This window comes from Vipera ursinii (assembly GCF_947247035.1).
Source record: "Vipera ursinii genome assembly, chromosome: Z".
Taxonomy (NCBI): Eukaryota; Metazoa; Chordata; class Lepidosauria; order Squamata; family Viperidae; genus Vipera; species Vipera ursinii.
The window spans coordinates 27,209,405-27,232,360 of record NC_139517.1 but is presented as its reverse complement, the minus strand read 5'-3'; the positions used below and the strand labels follow the sequence as shown (position 1 = coordinate 27,232,360).

The 22,956-nt window shown below is 43.9% G+C and overlaps 1 protein-coding gene across 1 annotated transcript in view; it reads right to left on the bottom strand.

Moving 5' to 3' along the window:
- Positions 1–2,491: 2,491 nt before the first annotated feature.
- Positions 2,492–22,956, bottom strand: part of SHANK1 (SH3 and multiple ankyrin repeat domains 1) — a gene marked incomplete at its 5' end in the record, with an annotated part of 69,117 nt that continues 48,652 nt past the window's right edge. Inside the window, 10 exons of the mRNA XM_083376226.1 lie at positions 2,492–3,580; positions 6,663–9,072; positions 10,531–10,633; positions 13,818–13,942; positions 15,897–15,953; positions 16,182–16,205; positions 18,499–18,582; positions 19,131–19,266; positions 20,768–20,892; positions 21,456–21,538. Of these exons, the coding sequence (XP_083232352.1) occupies positions 3,013–3,580; positions 6,663–9,072; positions 10,531–10,633; positions 13,818–13,942; positions 15,897–15,953; positions 16,182–16,205; positions 18,499–18,582; positions 19,131–19,266; positions 20,768–20,892; positions 21,456–21,538 (3,715 nt within the window). The 3' untranslated portion in view covers positions 2,492–3,012. The remainder of the gene's footprint in view (positions 3,581–6,662; positions 9,073–10,530; positions 10,634–13,817; positions 13,943–15,896; positions 15,954–16,181; positions 16,206–18,498; positions 18,583–19,130; positions 19,267–20,767; positions 20,893–21,455; positions 21,539–22,956) is intronic.

The window sequence follows — 22,956 nt, the reverse complement described above, 5'->3', positions numbered from 1 at the left end:
ATAGGTAGAAGAACATAAGAGATGTCCCGCTTCAAACTTTGTTGGGGAAATACTCAAATGCACATCTCCGTATTTGGAAGTACAGAAATATGAGTCATGTGCAAATGAAAGCGATTCTGAAATGAAAGCAATATGAAGCCTGTTGCTGAACCTGAGAATGCAAGGAGTGGAGCAAGAGCACAAGAGCATGGAAGTACAACATGCATGGACCAAACCACAAGATATATGAAGGAACAGTATTTGTATACTGCTATGGTCAGGATTGTGTGTACTCTGTGGTAGAAAGAGATCGGGAAAGGAAGAGCCATTTATTCAGCTTAATATTATGCACTCCGAGTGTCCTAGGCTTGTTCATTAATGAGCCCAACAACACACAAGCATCAAATACAATCAAATTTCCTAAGGGTATAGACTTGAGATTCAAGTGGTCTCTATGAAAAGTACTAATCATATTAACAGGAAGTGATTGGTAGTGTCTGAGAGTATTATAGGCAAACCAACACCTTTGATTAGTGATCACCACACCAAGTATCAAGAACAGCTTGAAATGCAGACTACATTCTATCTTTATACTGTAGTGAAAATCTAGGATGCTGTCCTTTAGCTGAAACATAGCTAGGTCTACATGCAGGTCATTTAAATGCACATTTTATGGGAACCAGCCCACCTGCTTTGGCTCCACTATAGGATTAAGCCACACACAATCCATTGCTTAAATTGATTGTCTAATCGGAATCAATTATTACAATGAAAATAATTTCACAAGGTTTTGGCTACATTAGCAGAGGAATGTGCCATTTCCTTTTATGTAGCTTTTACCCACAAACTTTTTTGTAGGCTCAACACGTTCAATCTCTCCCCGACAGGATCAGAACACAAAGGACCATCCCACCCATTTGAAGTGTCTTGCAAATGGCCCCGTTAATGGAATATTAAGATGTGCTGTTTCATGACTGCTCTTTTTATCCAACTGAAATAACTTGGGACAGGTGGATCACAGGGAATACCCCATGCTAGTGTTGCTCAGATCCATCCTTCAGGATAATGCTGGCATCAGTCCCTACCATGCTGTCAATTCTAAGCAACCCTAACTTCCGAATTTCATTAGTGCTGATGTAGGGTACAGCCTCTCAAAAAGGACAAACCCACTTTCTTTTGTCAACGTAGTGACAGCCTTGATTTATAGACAGTACATGCCCAGCATACAAAAGCTACTATACTCTTATGCTTAGGTTTAGTACTATCAAAAATGTTTTCTGTCTTCCTAAAAAGGTCATATGCAATGGGAGTCAGAACTGTGCAACCATGGAGTACAAGACGTGCCATGGATTAGTCACAGCAGTGTGCCTACTTTGAATAAGTATATCATCTTATTTTAAGTCAAGCTTGATTCTTGGTGACTTCATGGACATTGTCTATGCCATTTTCTTGGCAACAGTAGCATTGTGACATTGCTTTCTTCTGGGATGGGTGATGTCCCAGTGTAGCCTACTACCGTGGTATCTGCTGAAGGAGCCCCATCTATGTACCAATGTGCCTTATCTTCCTATTACAAAGTCAGCCAGGTGTTGTTATTAAGGCTCATAATCCCACATCCTTTCTCTATTTCCACGGAAAATTCAGAAAGCAAGTTTCTAGCAGTATTTATCAAAAAAAGGAGACGTTAAATTTAAGACATTCTTCCTGAACAACGGTAGGTAGGTAGATAGGTAGGTAGTTAGGTAGGTAGATGGAGAGGGGGAGGGACAGAGAAAAACCTATGCAATGCCCATCTTCCCCATCTTGTAAATCTAGGCTGTTCCCCCATCCACCAATAAATGCCTGCATATGACAAATTTGTATATGCACATGCAAGTATGACTGTAGAAATTATATAAATATCTGCAGAAGCCACATCCCCAAAATGGCCAGGACAGGACACAACACTGTTAACTTACACTCGATCTGCATAAACCAAATACTTTCACACAGAAACACAGATCCCCTTTCCTTCTTCCAGCGGAAACAGTCAAAATGAAAATGAAAACAGTAACACAGAAGAGGATAAGAATAAATTTGATGGAGAAGGCAAAAGAGGAAAAGGTAACGGAACCAGAAAAAGGTGAAGAGAGAAAAGTAGGAACAAAAACAATTGGAAATAAGGCAATAATTGAAGAGAGATGGAAAAAAAGAGAAAAGCCCAATTTTGGCATCACCCAATGAAAACAAGTGTTGGCTTATCTTCCAAGGCACCCATGCTTTTCAGTAGCTATTTCTAAAAATTCTGCTTAGCTAATATTAAGAGCTCATTCCAATTCACGGGTAATGATTGGGAGGAGGAACCCAATATTCCTATCAGGTAACGATGGCACTTGAACGATCTGAGGTTCTCCCTAGAGAATGTTTTGCAAAGTTAAGGAAATATATGCAAATTTCAGTTTCTTGTAGCAGGTTTTTTTTCCTTTTCAACGGCAGAGTACTTAACAATCCTGGTAATTGTGGAGATGTACAGAGCAAGCTGTTACATGGTTGAATGAACTGATGTGTAAATAGCAGCCGCTACATAAGGACCATCAGCAACAACAGAAAGGATGAGGGATGGGGGCAGGTAGAAGCTGTTGCACTAATGGATGGCTAGTACCAACCATCTGATTGGCAAAGCTGGTGGCTATATTGATGGAGAATGAAGAGCAAGTGTATGTGTACAACTATAGACACACACACTGGGAAGTGATGATACACGGGTTAAGTGTTCATACACTGTCGGTGCTGTTGGGTTGGATATATGAAATGGGTAAAATGCTACATGGCAATGCAACAGAGAAAAGTGCACACCCATGTGGGTGCCCAGGCAGGCTTTGGTGAGCTTCTCCAAGATCCCCCACTCTACCCTCACCCCCACAGGGTCTCTCTTCACCGCTTCCCCTGTGCCCGGCCCCGCAGCTGCAACCCCCCACCTCTTTGTTCTCCCCATGGTGGAGGTCCATTGTACATTCAGGCAAGAGGCTCCCCGGGGCAGGGCAGTTTCCCCCATCACCTCTCCAGAAAGAACTTGAGGGCACGGGCGATGTTCATGCGATGCCCAACTCGCGTCACGCCCAGGTCAATGAAATCTTCTTTAGTGAGGGAAGGCAGGTGAGATCCATCGATTTCGTTGTCCAGGAATCGATCACGGTGTTCCCCCAGCTTCAGGTACTCCAGCCAGTCAGCCACATCGTACTTAGTCCAGAAAGGCAGCGGCTTGGAGCCAAACGGCTTGTCCGTGGCTGGAGGAAGGAAGTGGGTTGGGGACAGAGAACGGCTGCCTGAAGGAAAGCTGGGGAAGGGATGTTCACCCCCAGAAGTGGGTGAACCACGGAGGTCAAAGACGCCAGTATAGATGGGCACAGAAGGCAGGATGGGAAGAGAGGAAGGCCTTGGGGTGGGGCTAATCTTGTGCTCACTGGGCAGGGCGGCTGGACTCGGGGCCCGTCGCAGGGCAGGACGGATGTCAAAGTCCACACTTTTGGGATGCTTGCCCTGGGGGGACTTAGGCCAGTTGTGGAAAAGGCTGCTTACAGGCTTGGAGGAAATCAATGATGGGGATGTGTCATCTGGGAGCCTGCAGGGAAAGAAGAGGAGGAAGATGAGATAGTTATCATCTACCAAGTTCCCTGCTGGAAGAGAATTAACTAGGAATCCTTAAGTCTAGCAGGTGCTTCCTATTAATTTATTTCAATGATCTTTTACTAACATATTTCTCCAAGGTACAGACTTCAGGTTATAGTAGACATAATGTTTCAATGCATTAATACTCAGTAACAGTAATAGATCCATTAATATTAATCTTTATATTATCTCAAAGATGGGGCACTCAGTTCCAATGCTGGAATTATTACTGAAGAAATCTGAATTGAGTGTTAGTGGTTAGGAATACTAGGAATCAAATTCCAACACACCCGAAGGATACCATTATGAAGGAAACCCTTCCTTGTTGCTAACTTGGGAGAAATCTGTGGGAAAATCAGGAATAAGTGGCAGATACACAGCACTGCTGGAAAAAAAATGTAAGGTGATCATACATTACTGGAATAAGTGCTTTATAGTCCTTGATGGATTAAGGAATACCATTACAATGGAAAAAAATCACTGAGGCAAGAAACTCATATGAAGCATGCCTCAACTATAATACAGGAAATAATATGATATTGGAGGAACTTCATTGTATTTTCCCAGCACTGATGTGATTGTGGATGAATGAAATAATGGAGCAAATGAAATGTTATAATTGTGTTGAATGGGAAGATGCTACGAGTGCCCACATCAATCATGTGCGTTGATAGGTGTACGCATGCATGCAGAAACTACAGCAGTGTTTCTCAACCTTGACAGCTTTCAGATATGTGGACTTCAACTCTTAGAATTCTCAAGCCAGCTATGTTAGCCAGGGAATCCTGGGAGATGAACTCCAGACATCTGAAAGCTGCCATAGTTGAGAAAAACTGACCTACAGCATAACAGCTTCTACTTTAAATGAGCAGAAAAAGTTACAAGCAGCTTTAATAACAACAGAGATGAACCAGGGGTAGGAAATTCCATGATACAAAAGGGCAAAGATGTCAGGGCAAGTCCATAATCAGCATGTAAGTGATAGAAAAACTGCTTACTGGTTTTCTTCCATTACCCATTCCTTTTCTTAAAAAACCAAAAAGGTCAAGAACTTGACCATCCAAAATACACTAGGATTTATGAATCTGAGGCTGTGCAGGAAAGACCAAAAGCCTGTTATCTTCTATCAGTCTAGGACAGCAATGGTTATCATCCTTCCTTGGAAGTTGGGGGCAATATATCAAGTACCACCAGTATGGGCCTTCCTTCCTAGGAATCCTTCAACTGAAACAGCTGGCTTGCACCTTCTTAGTTTTCCTCTAAGCTTTAGCTTCAGTTCAGAACAGAGAGTTCATAAGTTTTTTTTAAAAAACATTTTTTCCTAAAATCCATTTGGGGTAGTTAAGGACTTTTCCTTTTGTGTTCATGCACAATACAATTCCCCCCTTCAGCTCTCCCAACTGTTAGGTTGACTGAAATTACAGAAGTATCTCTTTTCCCCTTCCCCTGGACTATTGGGCTGACTGAGCAGTCCAAATAAAGAGGAAGACGAAAGTAAAATATCTTGCATGAAACATGGAGTTGGGTCTGATGGTAGTGCTTGGCCCACTTCAGACCTGGAATTGACACTTTAGAACGTGGTCTAATTCTTTGCAAGTTTCATGGCAAGCAAAAAAAAAAAAGATTCAGCAGGCACATGTGGTGGAATGGAGTTCAGTTAACTAGTGAAATTCACTAATGCAATGGATATCTATTTGGACTGCCTTAAAGTGTATTAGACAAATCCCTGAAGTCTAAGTTTAGCAAAGGCTAGGAGTCACACTGGTTAAACAGTGGGGAGCGATAGTATCCTCAATTCCTATCTAACAGCATTTCCCAATCTTGGCAATTTTAAGATAGGCGGATTTCCGGAACTTTGGAAGTTGAACTTGAATTTCACACCTTAACTGAACTCCATTCCACCAGCTGGGCCGAATAGATTTTTGCTTTTACAAGATAATATTCCTCCCAAACAAATGTGAAAATTACTACACTGGAAATCATCTTCTTGCAGACTTTCAGTTCGAAATGGGAAATCTCACAGCTACTGACACATGCATGCAAATATTTGTTTGTAGCACACAGCCCGTATATATCTTCTGATTCACTACAGCTAATGCAGCTATGTATACAACTGATTAGGATTGCAATATATTGTCTAAGTTACATAAACGCAGAAAACAGAGGTAATTTGTGAGACAATAGATGACTTTCAGTTTTGGTGCTCAAGAAGCTGCAGGTTGTGGCATACCTGACCAGTTTCAAAAACCATGAATTTGGAAAAAAAGCTTTGCACTTTATCAAGGACTACCAGTATCAGGCATAATAAGCTTGCTCCTTTCACCAATGTAAATGACTGAACCATGGAATTAATTATATACCTTTTCAAAAGTATACACATACAAAAATGAATTCTGCTTCACTGCAAGACATCTGGTACATTTGTTTATATCTACAGTTATTTATGCCACATACCTAGTTTTTAAGGGTATGCTTTTAACTTTTGTGGGAAATTCTTGATTACTGTCAGTCAGAAGGCACCTTTGCCTAAATATGTCTACGTGCAGACAATAAAAAAGCTGCAGCCACATACATTTAGGGAGACTTTATAAATACATGCATTTGTAATCAAGCCATTTTGTGCTTGACTGTGCACATAATGGCCATGTGTGTCAGTTATCTATTCTGCCTGAGCGTAAGAGCAATCAGAGGAATGCACAAAATGTAGAGCATGTGCACATAACTGTAAGCCAGAGTTGTACAGCAAACATATGTACAAGGTACCATAAATACGCATTGCTATTTGGATATGAAGTATGAATTGCTTTGTATGTGGCACAACCTTGCCTTGTGCTGCTAGCATTTCAAATGATGTAATGGTAGTCAAAAAAAGCAAAAAAAAAAGAGAAAACAACAGAAATCATAACCAAGCAAGCACTGACGGGAGAATGAGAAAAGGAGACAAACCCAACTGAAACACGAGATGCAGCATGCACGGAGCTGGCTTCCTGCTTCCTGTTCCTCCTCCTCCTCCTCCTGTTCCAGTCGACTAATACCTTTGCCTCTGCAGGGAGCTGGGTCTCTCGGAACCAAAGGGAGCCACAGCATCAGGTGGTCGTGACCACGACACCCCGCCCATCTGCTGCAACTTGGTGCTCAGCTCACTAATGATGCTAGCTTTCACGGTGGACATGGGCGATGCCTTAGGCTCTTCCCACGGCAGTGAAGATTTCTGCGGCAACTCTTTGCCAGGCTCAACAGCTGCTGGCTGCTGGTGGTATGGAGGAGCAGGTGTGAGGGCAAACATATTTTCAGTACAGGCCGAAACTGAGATGGTGGAGCTAGTAGGGGTAGCCACCGGCAAGCGACCGGGAAATGGCCGGGAGCGTAGTTTGGTCTGCAGTGGACTCTTGTCTATGCTGCCACCACCGCCACCTACTCCACTACCACTGCTGCTGCTCCCCCCAAAAGCCTGACCATCCAAGTAGGTGATGTAGGTGTCCAAGAGTTCTGTGCCCTCCCCAGACATGCTGGACAGCGTTGAGACGCTGCTGATAGTCTCTAAGTGATGATCACTGCTACTTCGACTGTCCACCTCCTCAATTCCCGAGTCGGTTACTGCTTCAGATGCTTCTGCTGCAGGAATGGCAATGGAGGAGACAACAGAAGAAAAGTTGACATGAGGAGATTCCTTGGTTTCTGCTGTACCAGCTTGGGTCAAGGTGGCCACCTCACTGTCATAGGAGGTCAGGCTGGATGCTGTAGAATCTAAGGTGGCAGGGGCAGGTGGAGCGGCTGAAGGGGCTACTGCTGGGGGCAGTTCACCAGCAGCTTTGGGGGGAGATTCAGGTTTATCAAAGCTATTGGAGAACTCAAGGGGTGGAGGAAGTGGTTCTGTGAAGACAAATTCATCATCCACATCAATGGAAGGGGCGGGTGGGGGCAGCACCAACAGCGGGAGTCCATTCTCTTCTGCTGCTCGCTCCATCGGGGGAGCAGCCACCTCATTTTTCCCACTCTCCTGGCTGCTCTCCTCCTCCTCCTCCTCCTCCTCCTCTGCTGCTGGGCGGCAGTTCTCCACAAAGCGCACATGTAGCTCCAGTTTCTCTCCTTCTTCAGGCCTTTTTTCCCAAGGAGTTGCTCTAGTTGAGGTTGGATGGGGCTGTTGCTCAGGTTGGGGGCTCTCCTGCTCCTTTCGGGGTGATGCAGGCCGCTGATGATGAGTCTGCTGCTCTGATGTCTCCCAGAGGCGCAAGATGGAACTGCTGGGAGACTCAGGAGTTTTAAGGGCTTCCCCAAACCGGGGAGAGGATGGGCGTGAGTGCCTCTCTTCTTGGCTCTCTTGTTGAGACTGGGACTCCTTTAAAGCCCGCTCACGTGCGACTAATGCGAGTCCCAAGGGGGATCCAGGATCTAAAATCTTGCCAGTCAGTGGGTGAATGAGAGGAGTTGAATGGGGCTGGAGTTGTGGCAAGAAAGTGAAGGCACTAGTAGTGCTGGCTCCATACGTTTTAGCACTGCGAGACTGAAGATAACCAGGGCTGCTCCCACCACCACTGCTACTGCCAAAGCCAGAAGCCATGTTTAGCTGAATGTATGGCTCACTGGAAAACATACCTTCATCAATGGATTTGGAATGGCGGAGACGGGGAACAGGCATCTGCTGAGACTCATCATCTGGTTGCTCAGTGGAGAGGAAGAGGGCAGACTTGCGGCGAGCCTCACTGTACCATTCACGGTCTCGTCGGGCTGCCCCAACTAAGGCAGCCCCAAACTGACTAGTAAAATCCATGCTGTTATGAAGCTGGAGCGATGGGACAGGCACCACAGGCTCTGGTTGGGTCTCTGCCTCCATGCTGCTTCCCTGGCTACTACGCCCACTGCTGCTGGTTGAAGGAGCTTTAATTATAATGGTGGGTATTGGGATGGAGCTCTTTTCGGACTGTGTGGATGACTGAGATGGTAAAGACGATGCTTGCATCTGGGAAGAGGGGGTACCCTGCTGCTGGCGCTGCTCATCCTCTACTTTGGTCTGCTTGACCAGCGGACCTTTGCGGCGCATGGGCTTGGTGGGAACATACATGGCGGTGCTAGTTGCCCGAGGGGGCAAATTATAATATCGCAGGTCAGGGGTGTGGCCCCTCCATCCACGTGCTGTGGACCCTTCGGCCCCTTGCTCAGACTCTTGGCGGTAAAGAGACATTTTGTCACGGACACGAGGAGGCGGCTCATATGACGGATCCTGATGAAGAGAAGTGGAGTACAGCTTGGCCTCAGTGCTGGGATTGAAGGTTGAGCGGGCTGAGGGAGTAACTCGACCAGACGCAGGTGATGTACTGCTGTAGGGTGGATCAGGAGGGGAGGTGGTTGGAGGTGGGGGAATGTCTTCAGAACCAGGGACTGAAAGGCTGCGGCTGAATTTCATAACAGGGGGAGCCAGATAGGGCTTCTCGTCCTCAGCTGCTCCTGTGGAGGGAAGGAATATTACCATCACTGCATCCAGCTACCAGGTTATTTCTTCCCTCTTCTCTCAGCTGTTCCTTATTTATTTAGATGTGATGTTGGCATATTTTTTACAATTACTATAACCTAACCCCACAGGGATGGTTTTTTTTTTACTGTTATTGCCCCCAAGCCATCAAAAGCTTTTTCACACCAACCCACCACATGATAAATGCTTCAAGTAGTTAAGACTATTCTGTGAAAGTTACTGTTTCATAATTAGACTGCAGCAGCTGTAGCAGCAGATCGTTGGGTTCACTGTGGCCACAGATGGGAATTGGTTGGTGAGTCTTTGTCAAACATATGCACGGCTTACATTTACATATTACCTATGTACACCTGTACATGAATCCATAAACGCATACAAAGAAAAATTGCCCCTTTCCCCTCTTTTGTAGTGATGTCTGTGTTTCTAAGGAAAATGCCTATTAATTAACGAGTCTGGAGCTGCTGATTTTCTAGAAAGCCCTGTTTCTGCAAGGCCAGTGACTACAGAATTCTTTCATTACCAAAACCAGTGTCATATGGTCTAGCTTCTGTCTGAGAGGGCTCCATGGACACCAAACCTTTAGGAAGAGACTAATTTCCTGAGTTCTAGGTTCCTGCAAGGCCTAATAAGCGCACCAACTCAGTACAAATAAACCCACTCATTACAAGGGGAAGAACGTCAGGCAATCTGTCCTCCGCACAGAGAGGACTCTGGCTACTAACACACACACACACACACCCCGTTCCCCAAAAAGGAAGTTCCAAGAAATTGGCAGCAGATGAAATATTGTTAAATCAGACAAATACTAAAAGGGTGAATGGCTGGGGTGTTTGTGGCAAGCGAAAAGATGTTAGAGATCTTCCTAAATTTCTTCTCCAGGCTCAAATGCAGTGTTGTGTGCCAGCCTGCTACCGGCCCTGCAGATAAGGCAGGGACAACCCCTTTTACAAGAAGGCAAGAGGCTGGAACTAAGCCTGCCAAATTTATGGACACAAAAGCAAACAGAGCAAAAACAAGACACGAACCACGAAACAGGAGCTATTCAAACGGTTGCCTTCAGCAAACCAGCCCTCCCACGCATTCCCCCTTTTAAACAGTTCAGGGCGTGGCTTCTCTCTGCCTCCTTCCGAGGTGCCCCATTGCCTTCCTCTGTTTACTCCTGGTTGACTGCCTCCTGCATTGGGCGTCCTTGAACAGGGCCAGCTGTGGGTCATCTTCATCCACGCTGTCAGGCTCACACAGCTGGGTCTGCATCGTAACCAGGTGGGAGGGGCCTGGCTGAGGGCTCTCATCAGCAGGCTCTCCAACACCCTCAGCAAGCTCTCCAACACCCCCTCCTCCTCCGAATCGTCCGACCCAACTGCCGAACCCACAGGCTGACCCTGAATCACAACATGCAGTTCCTATTTCACACCTTCTAGACCCAATCTCACCAATAGATTTCTGGCGAAGCATCATGCCAGGGGGATGGCTACTTGGCAAGTATGATGGACGCTCATAACTGGCCTGACCAAGACGGTGTTGTTCAAAACTGGGCTGAAAGAAAAGAAAAAACAAGAGAAAAAAAGCCAAGAACTGGTAAGATGAAATGATAAAATATTTACAGGCATTAGGAAACACCATGGTCATAATTTCTTTTATTAGTAGTGAATTCAGTTGGCAAATGTTGCAGACATAAACCTTGCCCCCTCCCTGGATGTCAGTCTCAAAAAGCAAGAGTAGTAAAGTTTAATAGCCTGTTTGGAAACAAAGCCTAAATTCTTAAACAAGAGTGCTGTCATTAGGAGAATGAATACAATGCAATGCTTTCTTACACATCCCCAATATAAAATAATTGCAATAATGCTTTTAAATAATAGGTCAACAATTCTAACTTTCATTAGCATTGCTTACTAACATTAACAACAAATTTACATATTTATAACATCCTTTCCAAGATGTCAGAGCCTTGTATATGGTTCTCCTTCTTCTCTATCTTATTTTCATAGCCGATTGTTGAAGCAGACTTGACCAAGAGAATGTGAGTAATAGAGGTCCATAGTCATCGAATACATTTTGTGACTGAATAGAGATCAGAATTTCTGTAACGAAGATAGTTCAACAAGTTAACAGTTACTAAATTCAAGTTCTGTGTTAAATGGTCAATCTTCCATCTAAAAGAGATTCTAATTTGGAGAACTGAACTAGACCTCACAACTTCCTCATGAATACAGTTGTATTATCTTCAGTACCAAATAATCTCTTTCTAAAATTAAAGAGGATTTTACTACCTTTTTGGGATAATCTGGATGGCGAACTGAAGCCTCAAGTTGAAATACTTTCAGATGAACAAGATTTTGGACATAACCAATTAAAAGCAATGAGCCCTATCCTTTTCAATGCTTTCCCCCCCTTTGTTTTTGCATATTGCAGAACTTGGACTGACAGGCACATAATCCTCTGGCTTTCTCTAACAGCAATTTCTCACACACCTTTCCAATTATAGATAGTAAATTTAACATCTGAAATAATTCATGTTAGAAATACAAACTGTTCTTTAAGATGAAGCAGCATACATTGACATCCCATTCTATGTTCAATGGAATCTAGTCAGGGTTTCTTCAACCCAGTAAAGATCCCAAATAACTTTTTAGAGACCCAATGACATTAAAAACCATTACTGCTTAATGAGATCATTCGTGGCTTTGGAGTTGGGTATCATCAGTATGCTGATGATACCCAGCTTTTTCTTTCGACCCCAAACCAGCCCAGTGATGCCCTCAACGTGATGTCCCGTTGCCTGGAGGCGGTTCGGGTCTGGATGGGGAGGAACAGACTTCAACTCAACCCCGACAAGACCGAGTGGCTTTGCATACCTTCATCCCGGGTCTATTCGGATATTCCATCTCTTTCTATGGGGGGTGAATTATTACCCCCCGTAGATAGGGCTCGCAACTTGGGAGTCCTCCTAGATTCACGGCTCACCTTGGAAGATCACATGGGGGCTGTGACTAGGGGGGCTTTCGCCCAGGTTCGCCTGGTGCGCCAGTTGCGGCCCTATCTAAGCCAGGATGATTTATGCACGGTCACTCACGCGCTTGTGACCTCTCGTCTAGACTACTGCAACGCTCTCTACATGGGGCTTCCCTTGAGGACCACCCGGAGGCTCCAACTGGTACAGAATGCAGCCGCGAGAGTTGTATTGGGAGTCTCCCGATACTCCCATGTCACACCTCTGCTCCGTGAGCTGCATTGGTTACCAGTTGTCTTCCGGGTGAGATTCAAGGTGATAGTAATGATGTTTAAAGCCCTACATGGCAGGGGTCCGGAGTACCTTAGGGAACACCTGCTGCCGGCGTCTACTTCCCTCCGCCCTGTGCGTTCCCACAGAGAGGGCCTCCTCAGGGTGCCACCGGTCAGAGAATGTCGACTGGTGGCCCCCAGGGGGAGATCCTTCTCTGTGGGCGCCCTGGAGCTATGGAACCAGTTACTGGTTGAGCTCCGGACGGCGCCCGATCTTCGCTCCTTTCACCGTGATCTGAAAACATACTTGTTCGAGCAAGCCGGCCTGGCCTGAGGGGGGATTGGTGGGGTTTTTTACTATTTTTATTGGGGTTTTTTACTATGTATTAACTGTATTTTTAATCGGGCATGTATTTAATTATCTTTTATTTTTTGTAAATCTCTGTGTTTTATTCTTGCCCTGTACACCGCCCCGAGTCCTTCGGGAGAAGGGCGGTATAGAAATATTAATAAATTAAAATTAAAATTAAAACTAATCAGATGCTGCTTCCAGGGGCATTCAACCAATAATGACAGCGAATGGTAATGGGCGGAACTTTTGTTGCTCACTTTGTACACTTCTCAAAACAAAGTGTCAGCAAGTTGAACTAATCTTTATTTCTCAAGAAGGCTACTTGAGAAATCACAGGCCTGTCGTGTTGTCACACAACACTTCCTTTGGTTGAGATATTACTTGATGGTTCAATGCCTGGAGCTTGTAAGTTGAAGATTTATATTTGAACATACCTTCCACTCTTAATTTTTAATCAAGATATTGACAAATGGAGAAGAAAGAGGGGACAAGCCATGGTAGAAAAGGAACTGTGGAAGCAACAGAACAGCAAGTAATAGATGGCGGTGCTACCAAATAAAAGCATGAGTGTTGGAGAAAACATGCTGAAAGAGGAGCAGACTGATGGCCACCTCAAATCTCACAGGGCTGTTGTCTATGTTATATTAAAAATAAATATATTTAGTATGTTTCATTTGAAGTTTAAACCTTTGCTCTGAAGAAAAGAAAAATATTAGCAACTGCATTAAAAGTAATATGTTTTATCTCTATTTTTCTCACTCATCATAGCAGAATTTCAAAGCAATTAAAAAAAAACCCAAAGCAATACAAGATCTCATCTTCTTCAGGTCCATGTTCTTGAGTAAGACAGACAGCAGATAATTAAATGCTTCAAATATGATTTAGGAATGGTTTGGATTTCATATGAACACATAACTTTCTTCTATTTATTTAAGCATGCAGTTTTTTCCAGCTTCTATACAAATGTACATGCTGCTGCATTAAATGTTATATTAAAGGTGTGCTGCTTAAATCCAAAGCAACCCTCTGAAACATTTTTAAAATGCCTGTAACCATTTCCACCACATCCCTTCAATGGAAAACACCTCATGGCCTAGTGAAAACCTGGTATCCTCCACAGTTGTATCATCTGAGTGTCCATCTTACCTCAGAGGAGAAATAATTTTTCGCAGTGCCCCGCGTCTTCCCCAAGGAAGGAAGTCCTCCACTGCCACACCCATCCCCCACACTAATTGTCTGTTGAGCTGCTGCCAGAATCTCATCTAATTTATCTGCAAAAGAGAGTGAGGAAAAAAGAGGAAATGCCATCATAAAAGACGGCAACATTATAGTCAGTGCTCTAACCATCATTCCTCTTTTTATAAGCTGCTACTTAACAGAATCTATACAACTTTAGTTCCTTTTCTCCATCTAAAAATTTAAGTCTATGCTAAAGTAAGCAGATTTCACTTCCATCTGATCTGTTATTATTTATAATTACTATTCACTAGAATCCCCAAGTCCTGTTGATACATTTTAAATGTTGAAGGAAAAAGTACATATTCAAGATAATTTTTTTAAAAAATCTGGCTAAATTTAAGTTAGGGGCTAAACAAACAATGCTGTTTGTCTCAACCATTGTTTAGTAAAATTAGGGCTATGAGTGGCTCCTAGCTATGGAGCTCTACTTGCCTTCCTTTACTAACCAAATGATCAGCTGTCAGGTAGGTAGCAGAGGAACAAATAACTGTTTCCTGGAGCACTCATGGATTCATGGAAGAAGACTATTTGCCTTCACCTCTGAATACTTGCAGGAAAAATGGCTGTTTACTAACAGCTATTAGTAGTAGAGAACATGGTGATTCTACGGCTGGGAAGTGAAGGAAGGAAGCAGGAGGATCAGGTTAAAAGCTCTCTGTTCTCTTCAGCAATCCCACACTGTATGTACAAAAGCATACAACAGAATGGATATACAAGAATGAAAGAGAACACGCAAGGACATTTAAGGTAGAAGATGTGGGGGGAGAGGTGTCCCAGACTCATTCACCTTTTTGGTTCCTGAAATGTTAATGGGAAAATGGTGTGGCCTCCAACATGCCACCCATCCCTGGTATAAATAAAAAGGATTACAGTATTAGAAATCTAGTTTATGTCCAAAGGAACAATAAAATAGACCATAAATATTCCTAGTATAGGTTGACAGATATTACATGGACACAACTGACATATCTGACTAAAAGAACTCTAAACATGGCCAAACCCTTATAACATCTTGCCCAATAAGACTTCCCATACTAAAAGTATTTATACAAGAATTGTGTTTGCTATACAAACTACTGTGTTCTAGAAAGCACCAATGATGAACTCATTTCCTGTCAGCCCACCTTGTAATTATTTTTTATTTTTCCCAAGTCCTCTCTGTGAATCTTTGAAAAAAATGTGTATTTTTGCCTATAGTTCTCAAATGCATTTGTAGTGTTGCCATATCAAGGAAAGCTCCCTGCTTGGTTCCTATTGTATTTTTCAAATTTGTTCTTGAGAAATGGCAAGCAATACAGGGGACTGCTTGCAGGGGTGTCGTAGGTGTTACCATTGGGGTTCAGATATTTTGGGCTGCATTTTTGTACAGAGAATGAAATCCTGCAATCCCTGGGAAATAGAGGCCCAAACAGTTCTTAACTCCATGGACTGAACCAAATGCTGCTTGCTCTGTAGCATTATTACAGTCCATATGAGCATCTAAGCCAGAAATAAATCAAATTTAGGTCCTGAATTGATCTGCTTTTTCAGCATGTAACTCTTAGGTAATCTACTCCAAAGCCAAATGTAACCTCAATTCATAGCAAGTAGGTAAACAATCTAGTTGCTGTGATTTATTTAACAGTCTTATTTAACACTCAAAATGAATTATTTAAAAATAAAAACTGCTAAAATCTTATGAGGCAGCCTAATATTGAAAAATCTCATATGAAATCTCATTAGATTTAGGTAGTATTTTGGCCCTTGTGACACTGCATGACACACCACACAGGGATGTCTCATACTTTAAAAAGTTACGGATCCTTGGCCCGCAATAATAACTGAACATAAATGGTCACCAAATACTAAAGTGACATGTACATCTTATACAAGTCAACAGATTATATGAAGTTATTTGTGAGCAAGCACCCCAGAATCTCTACAGATATCCCCTCCCCCACCCTTTCCATGTACAGTTTACTGTGCTGAGGTAAGTTTGCGACTCACTCAAAGCCATCTGATAGACAGTCCGCTTCTTATCAGTGCTCATCGCTGGTTCATAATCTGTAGAGACGACAGGAGGGAAGGACAGTGGGAGTGCGAGATGCAGACTGGTGTTGACGTGTCACAGAAAACCGGCTTCTGAAGCTCTGTGCATGGAAGTGGGTGGCAGCGATGGATAAGAGCATGGGGCAGGGAAGTGTACAGAGCAGGATTGGGTGTAGGAGTTAATGAGAGAGAAGCAGGTGGGTCAGGGTGCGTGTGGAGTGGTGGGAAATGTGTGACACTCACCTGCTTTCTTCTTCCAAGGGGAGACTGAATGATGGGAGGGAGATAGCAAGAGGGGAAAAAAATTAGCATTTTCACTTGGGCAGGCCAGATAACTGGGAAGGAGGCCTGAAGCTCCATTACATTTTGATAAAATTGACAGAAATTTCCTGGCAGCAGGAAGAATATGTAGGGGGAGAGATGGAACTGAAGCTTTAAGTAGTCTACCGCTCAGGAAGGAGGTTAGGATTTCTGCTATTCAGGGTTGTAGTCAGAAGCCTAGTTTTAATTAAAAATAAAACCAAGTATAGAAAAGGAAGCATTCTTAGCCACTTGAGCGGAGGGAGTTGAAAAAAAAAAAGAAAAGCTTGCAGTGTGCCAAATGAAAAATAAAAAGTAAAACTGTTAAATAATTGTAAATATATTAGACTATCTACATAGACATATGTTCTGATTAGTTCGCAATGTTTCTCTAGCACTTTAGATTTCCCCATTACAAAATAATTTCCTGTGGGCTATCTTTCGACTGTTTGTTTTCCCAAGCCAAAAACATTAATGACAGCAATGGGTGGAACCAAGATGTGATCAAACTGGAGATAATAATGTTTCAAAAGTGACAGGCTGAAGCGTGTGAGTATGTATGTAATATGTACATGTATAATCCACTTAATATTTCTGCTATGGCTGGAGCAAAGTTCTGGAGGGCAAGGGGGCAGAAGCTCACCTTTCTCCACTGTGACAGACCAAGATTTTGGAAGTTCCAGGCAGCAGTGGATGAACAAAAATAAAGAGGAAGGTGACAAAAGAGAAGCAAAAAATACTGCTCCTGTCCAGCTCACAGCATGACCCTCTCTATGTGGAAGATCTACCAGAATAGTCTCCCATGTTTTTAAGAAAGAAATCTCCATCTCTCTCTCTGCCCCACGATTACCCTTCCACAGTGTCAAAACAAACTCCCACTACACAGATAATGGTTGAATATCTGTCTGGCCGTCTGGAAGGTACCATATGGGAAAAGGATGGCTAAGCACCTATACAGGATAGCCTTCAAACAGTCCCTATGGGATGCTAAGTGGGATATCAAAAAACTATAGTATGAATTGTCTGTGTGAATCTTCTCAAAAGGATATTACGACATAATATATTCCCCAAATGAACAAAGAAGGTTCTCCTAGACCTAGACTGATTTGTTTACTGATTTGTCCAGATTACTTCTATTCTGTAGTTTTTGTCATCTATACAGAATTCCTGTGAGCATTTTTAGGTTACCGCACCTGTCCTCTTGAATGCTCTGAGGCAGGGGTGTCAAACTCAATTTCACTGAGGGCTGCATCAGCACTGCGGTTGCCCTCAGGGGGCCGGGTGAGTATGGCCAGGGTGGGCGTGGCCTACTGGGTGGGCGTGGCCAGAGTGTGTATGGCCTACTGGGTGGTCGTGGCCAGCTCTACATCGTTCGCATCAAGGGGGCCTATGGGGGCCTGGGCAGGAGTGGGACAGATCTGGGGGTCTCTGGCGGAAGGAGGGTCTCTGGGCCAGGGCCAAGGCAGTGGGGGCCGTTCCCTCACTGTTTCCAGGATGGCTTCGGGGGCCACATGAAACCACTTCACGGGCCGGATCTGGCCCCTGGGCCTTGTGTTTGACATGTCTGCTCTGAGGCATCTGTTCTCTATGAAAAGGAATTTCAAAATCCGTTTAGATGAACAGCATGTATAGGAATAACACTCATGAACTTTGAACCATGCTAAATTTCTCCCAGAACTTGAATATAGCATGTCATGACTGAATGCCCATCAAAGCTCAGTAAAAATCCACTGGGAATCTTCCCTAGGTCCTCCACCTTGCTAGTCTTTTTTCCTTTGTAAATATATGAGAGAAAAAAGTAACAGCTTCCATTCCCTTGCTCTCTTCTTCTGGGCAGCTTTGTAAACTTTACCTGTAGAGAAGGGGGCTTGTGAATCAAGGAAAATGTGAGTATTTGCCCAGGGGAGGTGGCACTGAATTCTGTAGTTACAAGGGTGGGAAACCTATTGTTATATATAAGCTTGGCATGCATTAATTCCAGTAAATAGTAAAGGTATGTTGAATGTAAAAGATTCAAAATGATTCAAAAGCCTTTTCTGGCCAATTATATTTAGTGTTCACACCAAAGCATAATTATTATTTTTTTTACAAAAGTTACAGAAGAATACAAGTTCACAGATTATATTGCATAATCAGTATGATGCAGCTTCCCCTCCTATAATGGATGTGTGTGTATCATCAGTTTGGGATGGGAAGCACTAGAAGACAATCCCCCCCCCTACTTTTGGTACTGAAAATGGCAAATCACTGGCATCCTTACCCATTTCCTCCAATTCCGATGTCATAGATTTGGAACGCAAGGAGATGGCTGGAGGGGGTAATCGTCTTGTCTGCTGTGGTGCAGCTAAAGTAAAAAAAAAAAGCAGTAGGTCTGGGATTTTGTCCGATGATCCAGACTTGCTCCAACTCTCACCGCTAACCTTTTTCCCCAACCCACTTGCCTCCTTGCTTTTGAAAAGAATTCTTGGTTCGGTTCACAACGCTTGCTTAACTTGGTTCTTGAATAAATTTATTTGGGGAGTTTACACAATATATTAAAGTACAAAACCATTGAATGGCCTTAATTCACATAACATGGCTAAGTCATTAAAGCCACAAAACTTGGCACATGGCGTGACTGTATGTACTTGGTTTGCTACGTTGTGTGAATATAAATTCATGTTTTTATCTCAGCACTCTTCTTAAAGGTAATGAAGTCTATTCATTTCTCAAAGAATGCAAATACTACTTGCTAACAACTACAATCCAGAAGATGCCATAATTAATCCTAAATCTTTCTGCATGCAAAACAGATCTCTCCCCTGCTTCCATATCCAGCCCCCTCAGGATAACACACACTCATCAAGACTCCTTTCCCCACTCAAGACAACTGGAATAATCTCAGAATGGTACCTTTCTTCCTCATGGCTTCCTCCATCTCAGGATTCCGTGTTACCATGACAACCTTTACCATCAAGTTGTTACCCCCTTGTCGAATCATATTGACAACTTGCCTATGACCAACTTTTACCACATTCTGTCCATTTACCTGAAACAAAAACTGACATTATCCATGTGGGTGTGGAGTTTTGGGGACAGCAGAGAATATCTCAAAATTTTTGGATCATGTGCCCTTGTTACCTTATTTCTCTTTACGGCAAGCATGCTCCAACTATCTTCTTGCATGTATTCAAATGACTACACAGAACAAAGTGAATTAATCTATGCAACCTTTTCCCCTGATATGCAATTAACTTGATAGGATTAATTTTTTTAAAAACACCAGCAGCTACTTTTGGTTTAGGTTATCTTAAATAAGCTATACGCTGATTCACAGAAGGAAAATCCGTCAAACAATGCTATTCATGGAAGTCTTTTGAAACGTCCATGTTACAGAGCAGTCTACCACTGGTACTATCTCCTAAGGGGAGGACAAATGGCTGCACACTTTGAGAAAAGAAAGGGCTGCAAATAGACAGAATGAAATTCTATTGTCTGACCCAACAGAATTCTTCTTTTTGATCTGTTCTTGTTGGTTGGAGGATCATGCATGAGTGTGTAGGAAGGATGTAATGAAAATCATGAATTTTCAGAATGCACTGATTAATTCATATCCCTCATGAAGCACTATAATCCTCCCCAAAACACACCTCACTAGTAGCTATCATGCAAATGTATACTTTCAGGGAGGTAAACAGAAACCACACCATGGAAATAGCAACCAAAGAATAACAGGATTTTTTTTTAATTTGGGATCCAATATAGTTGATTAAATAAGCACTGATGTATGTCCATATATCTTTGTCAACACAATACTACTGTAGTGAGACCTGGAAAGCACCTGTACTGTTATATATTGCTTTTTTATATACAGAGCAGCATTTCTTAATCTTATGAACTCTAAGAAACATGGACTTCAGTTCCCAGAATTCTGCAGCCAGTATGTCTATATTGAGTCACATAGAAACAAATGCAGGTGTATAACTTCATTTCTCTATATGTTCACACAGCCATGCAAAGTCTGAGTGACCAGGTGCGAACTTGAGAGAAATTCAGATAGGATTCCCATATGGTACCTCTTTCCCTGTGATGCTCCAAATGATTACAGTTCCCACACCTTAAAATATCACTTGATCAGTTATACCTTTTAACAGTACTTGACCAATCCATCAAAGCTTAGCCAATCTCATTTTTTCTCAAATATCCTGGCATTTTTCTCCCAGTGTGCTACTGCCTCATCCATTTCATATGAGAACCATCTGTTGTTTGGGGAATTATCTTTTGTTGTGAGATCCACATTTTGTTGTTTCTTCCAAATTCTGGGACAATTCCAAATGCTTTGTAAGCTTAACCAGAACAAACCTTTCTGCATTTTTCATACATGTCCATTCCAACATATACACAGCATAAAACTGCATGACACTTTATACTGGCTAGCAACCATATTCTGACATTACCTTACTGAAAATTTGTAGGTCATTTTCTAACAGTGCTAAGATATTGTACGAAGAAATCCAAAGAGGAGTATTAGCACTGTGCCAAGCCATTACCTCAATGAGAAAATCACCCATGCGGAGACCAGCTCGCCAAGCCACACCTCCTTCATCCACTGATTCCAGGTACTGAAGAGCAGGAAAAGCAGGTGTGGGAGTGAACTCCTCAATTGGGGTCTGCGCTGTAAACAGAGAGAGGTGTGAAAGGATGCATCTGGAAATGAGTCCTTAGGAAGATGGGGAAGACTTACAGCCAATGAAAGTGCGTGGATTTGGAACCTGGCTTTGGAATTCTGTCATACCAACCTTCTAGGAAATGAAATCAAATTTGTCTCAAGCATACAAATCAGTTTCTACTGCCTCAGAGCATAGGCACGACTCCTTTGTCCCCTCATTTTGAGCATCCAACATTGAACTCCACATGCTATCTGGGAGAAAAGGAAAGGTTCTAGCCAACCACCAACTTGGACTTCTTTGTTAGAAAACCAAGTTCCATACAGTCACATTTTCCACCCATTTCTGTTGATCCTGATGCATCTGCTGACAGCTCCACAATACCTAGGGGAAAAGGACATGGTTCCAATGGGAACTATTTATTCTTTATTGACTCTTCCTAGAAGCATCCACAATTGCTGTAAGCGTTGTAGATTGGTGGGGAATCACTGTGAATGTCCATCTACATAATCAGTCAAAACAGCTAGGGACAGCCCTAGTTTCCATGGATGACCTTAACTCCCCCTCTCACCCTTAGCCCCTCTTAGCACAAAGCCAAATCCTTCGTTGTCCTTCTTCTGAAGCAGCACTGTCTTCTCTTTAATGATGTAATCACTGCGAAAGAAAAAGATGATAGGACAGGTTAGGAGTCATCTAGATGTTAAAGCAGACACGTCAAACACAAGGCCAAGGGGCCGGATGCGGCCCATGAAGTAATTTCATGTGGCTCACGAACCCATCTTGGAAACAGTGAAGGAACGGCACCTGCTGCCTTGGCCCTGGCAAGTACAATTTTGTGGTGGCCATCTATGCTGAAACGCATTCAGTCTTAGCTCCACAAGGCCGTCTGGAAACAGCGAGGGACCAGCCCATGCCGCATTGGCCCCACCAACTGCGTGCACGCTGGGGAGGTATCACCCTTTGTGAGGAATGAAGAAACGCATCATTGCCTGGAAGTGGCCAGCACATGGCCCTGCCTACTTCAGGCAAGCTAGGGGCTGGGCAGTGTTGTGCTTCTCTTCAGATTCATGTCACCCGGCTCAGCCTCTCAGCACTTTGAGAAGAACATCCCGCTGCCTGCCAAAACTGGGGAGGTTGGGGGCTGGGCAGCATTGCGCACGTAACATCGACTCTCATGCTGCTTGTGGCATCCCCTCCCCCAGAGCCCACCAAGCCGGATATGTGAAGTAGGCGAGGGTCATGTGCTGGCCACTTCCAGGCGATGGTGCATTTCTTCATTCCTCACGAAGGATGACACTTTCCCAGCTGCGTTTCTTGCCTGTTTTTCTTCCTCCCTCATCTCAAATATTTTCCCACCATTCTAAGGAAGGAAGGAAGGAAGAACAGGGAGAGTCTGAGGGAAGTCCTGCCTTAGTCCTGTCCTGCTGCCCTTTCACCATCCCCTTGCCCCCTTCTCTTGGCCTATCCTGGGGGGGTCTCCCATCCTATTGCTAAGGAAGCTTTGGATACAAAGCCAGGTTTCCTCACATGGAGAGGGACTGGGCCTCTCTTTTGACTTTGCTCTCGTACCCATCATGAGCAACCTGGCTAAGGAGAGCAAGCACAGGAGCAGCAGTCTTGAGGAGGAGATAAGTGCAGCTGGGCGCCCCCTTGGGGAAGTGGGGCTGGGCTTAGTGCCATGGGTGCTTGAGGGCCAGGCTGGGCATTTGACCTCCGTGTCACCATCCAGCCCCCTCTATCCGCATGACCTGAGAGGAACAGTGAGGCTCCTCCAGTAGACCATGCCTTGGCACCTGCCCCGCTACCTTTTTGCCAGAGACCCTCAGATCTGTCCCACTCTTGCCCAGGCCCCTATAGGTACCCTCGACGCGGATGATGTAGAGCTGGCCATGCCCACCCAGTAGGCTGCACCCACCCTGGCCACACCCACCCGGCCCCCTGAGGGCAACCGCAATGCTGATGCAGCCCTCAATGAAATTGAGTTTGACACCCCTGTGTTAAAGGGAACTCCCAATTCAGACTTGCCCAGTGCATAAAGAATCAGAAGAGCCCTGTGGGCCCTGTGTTACTCA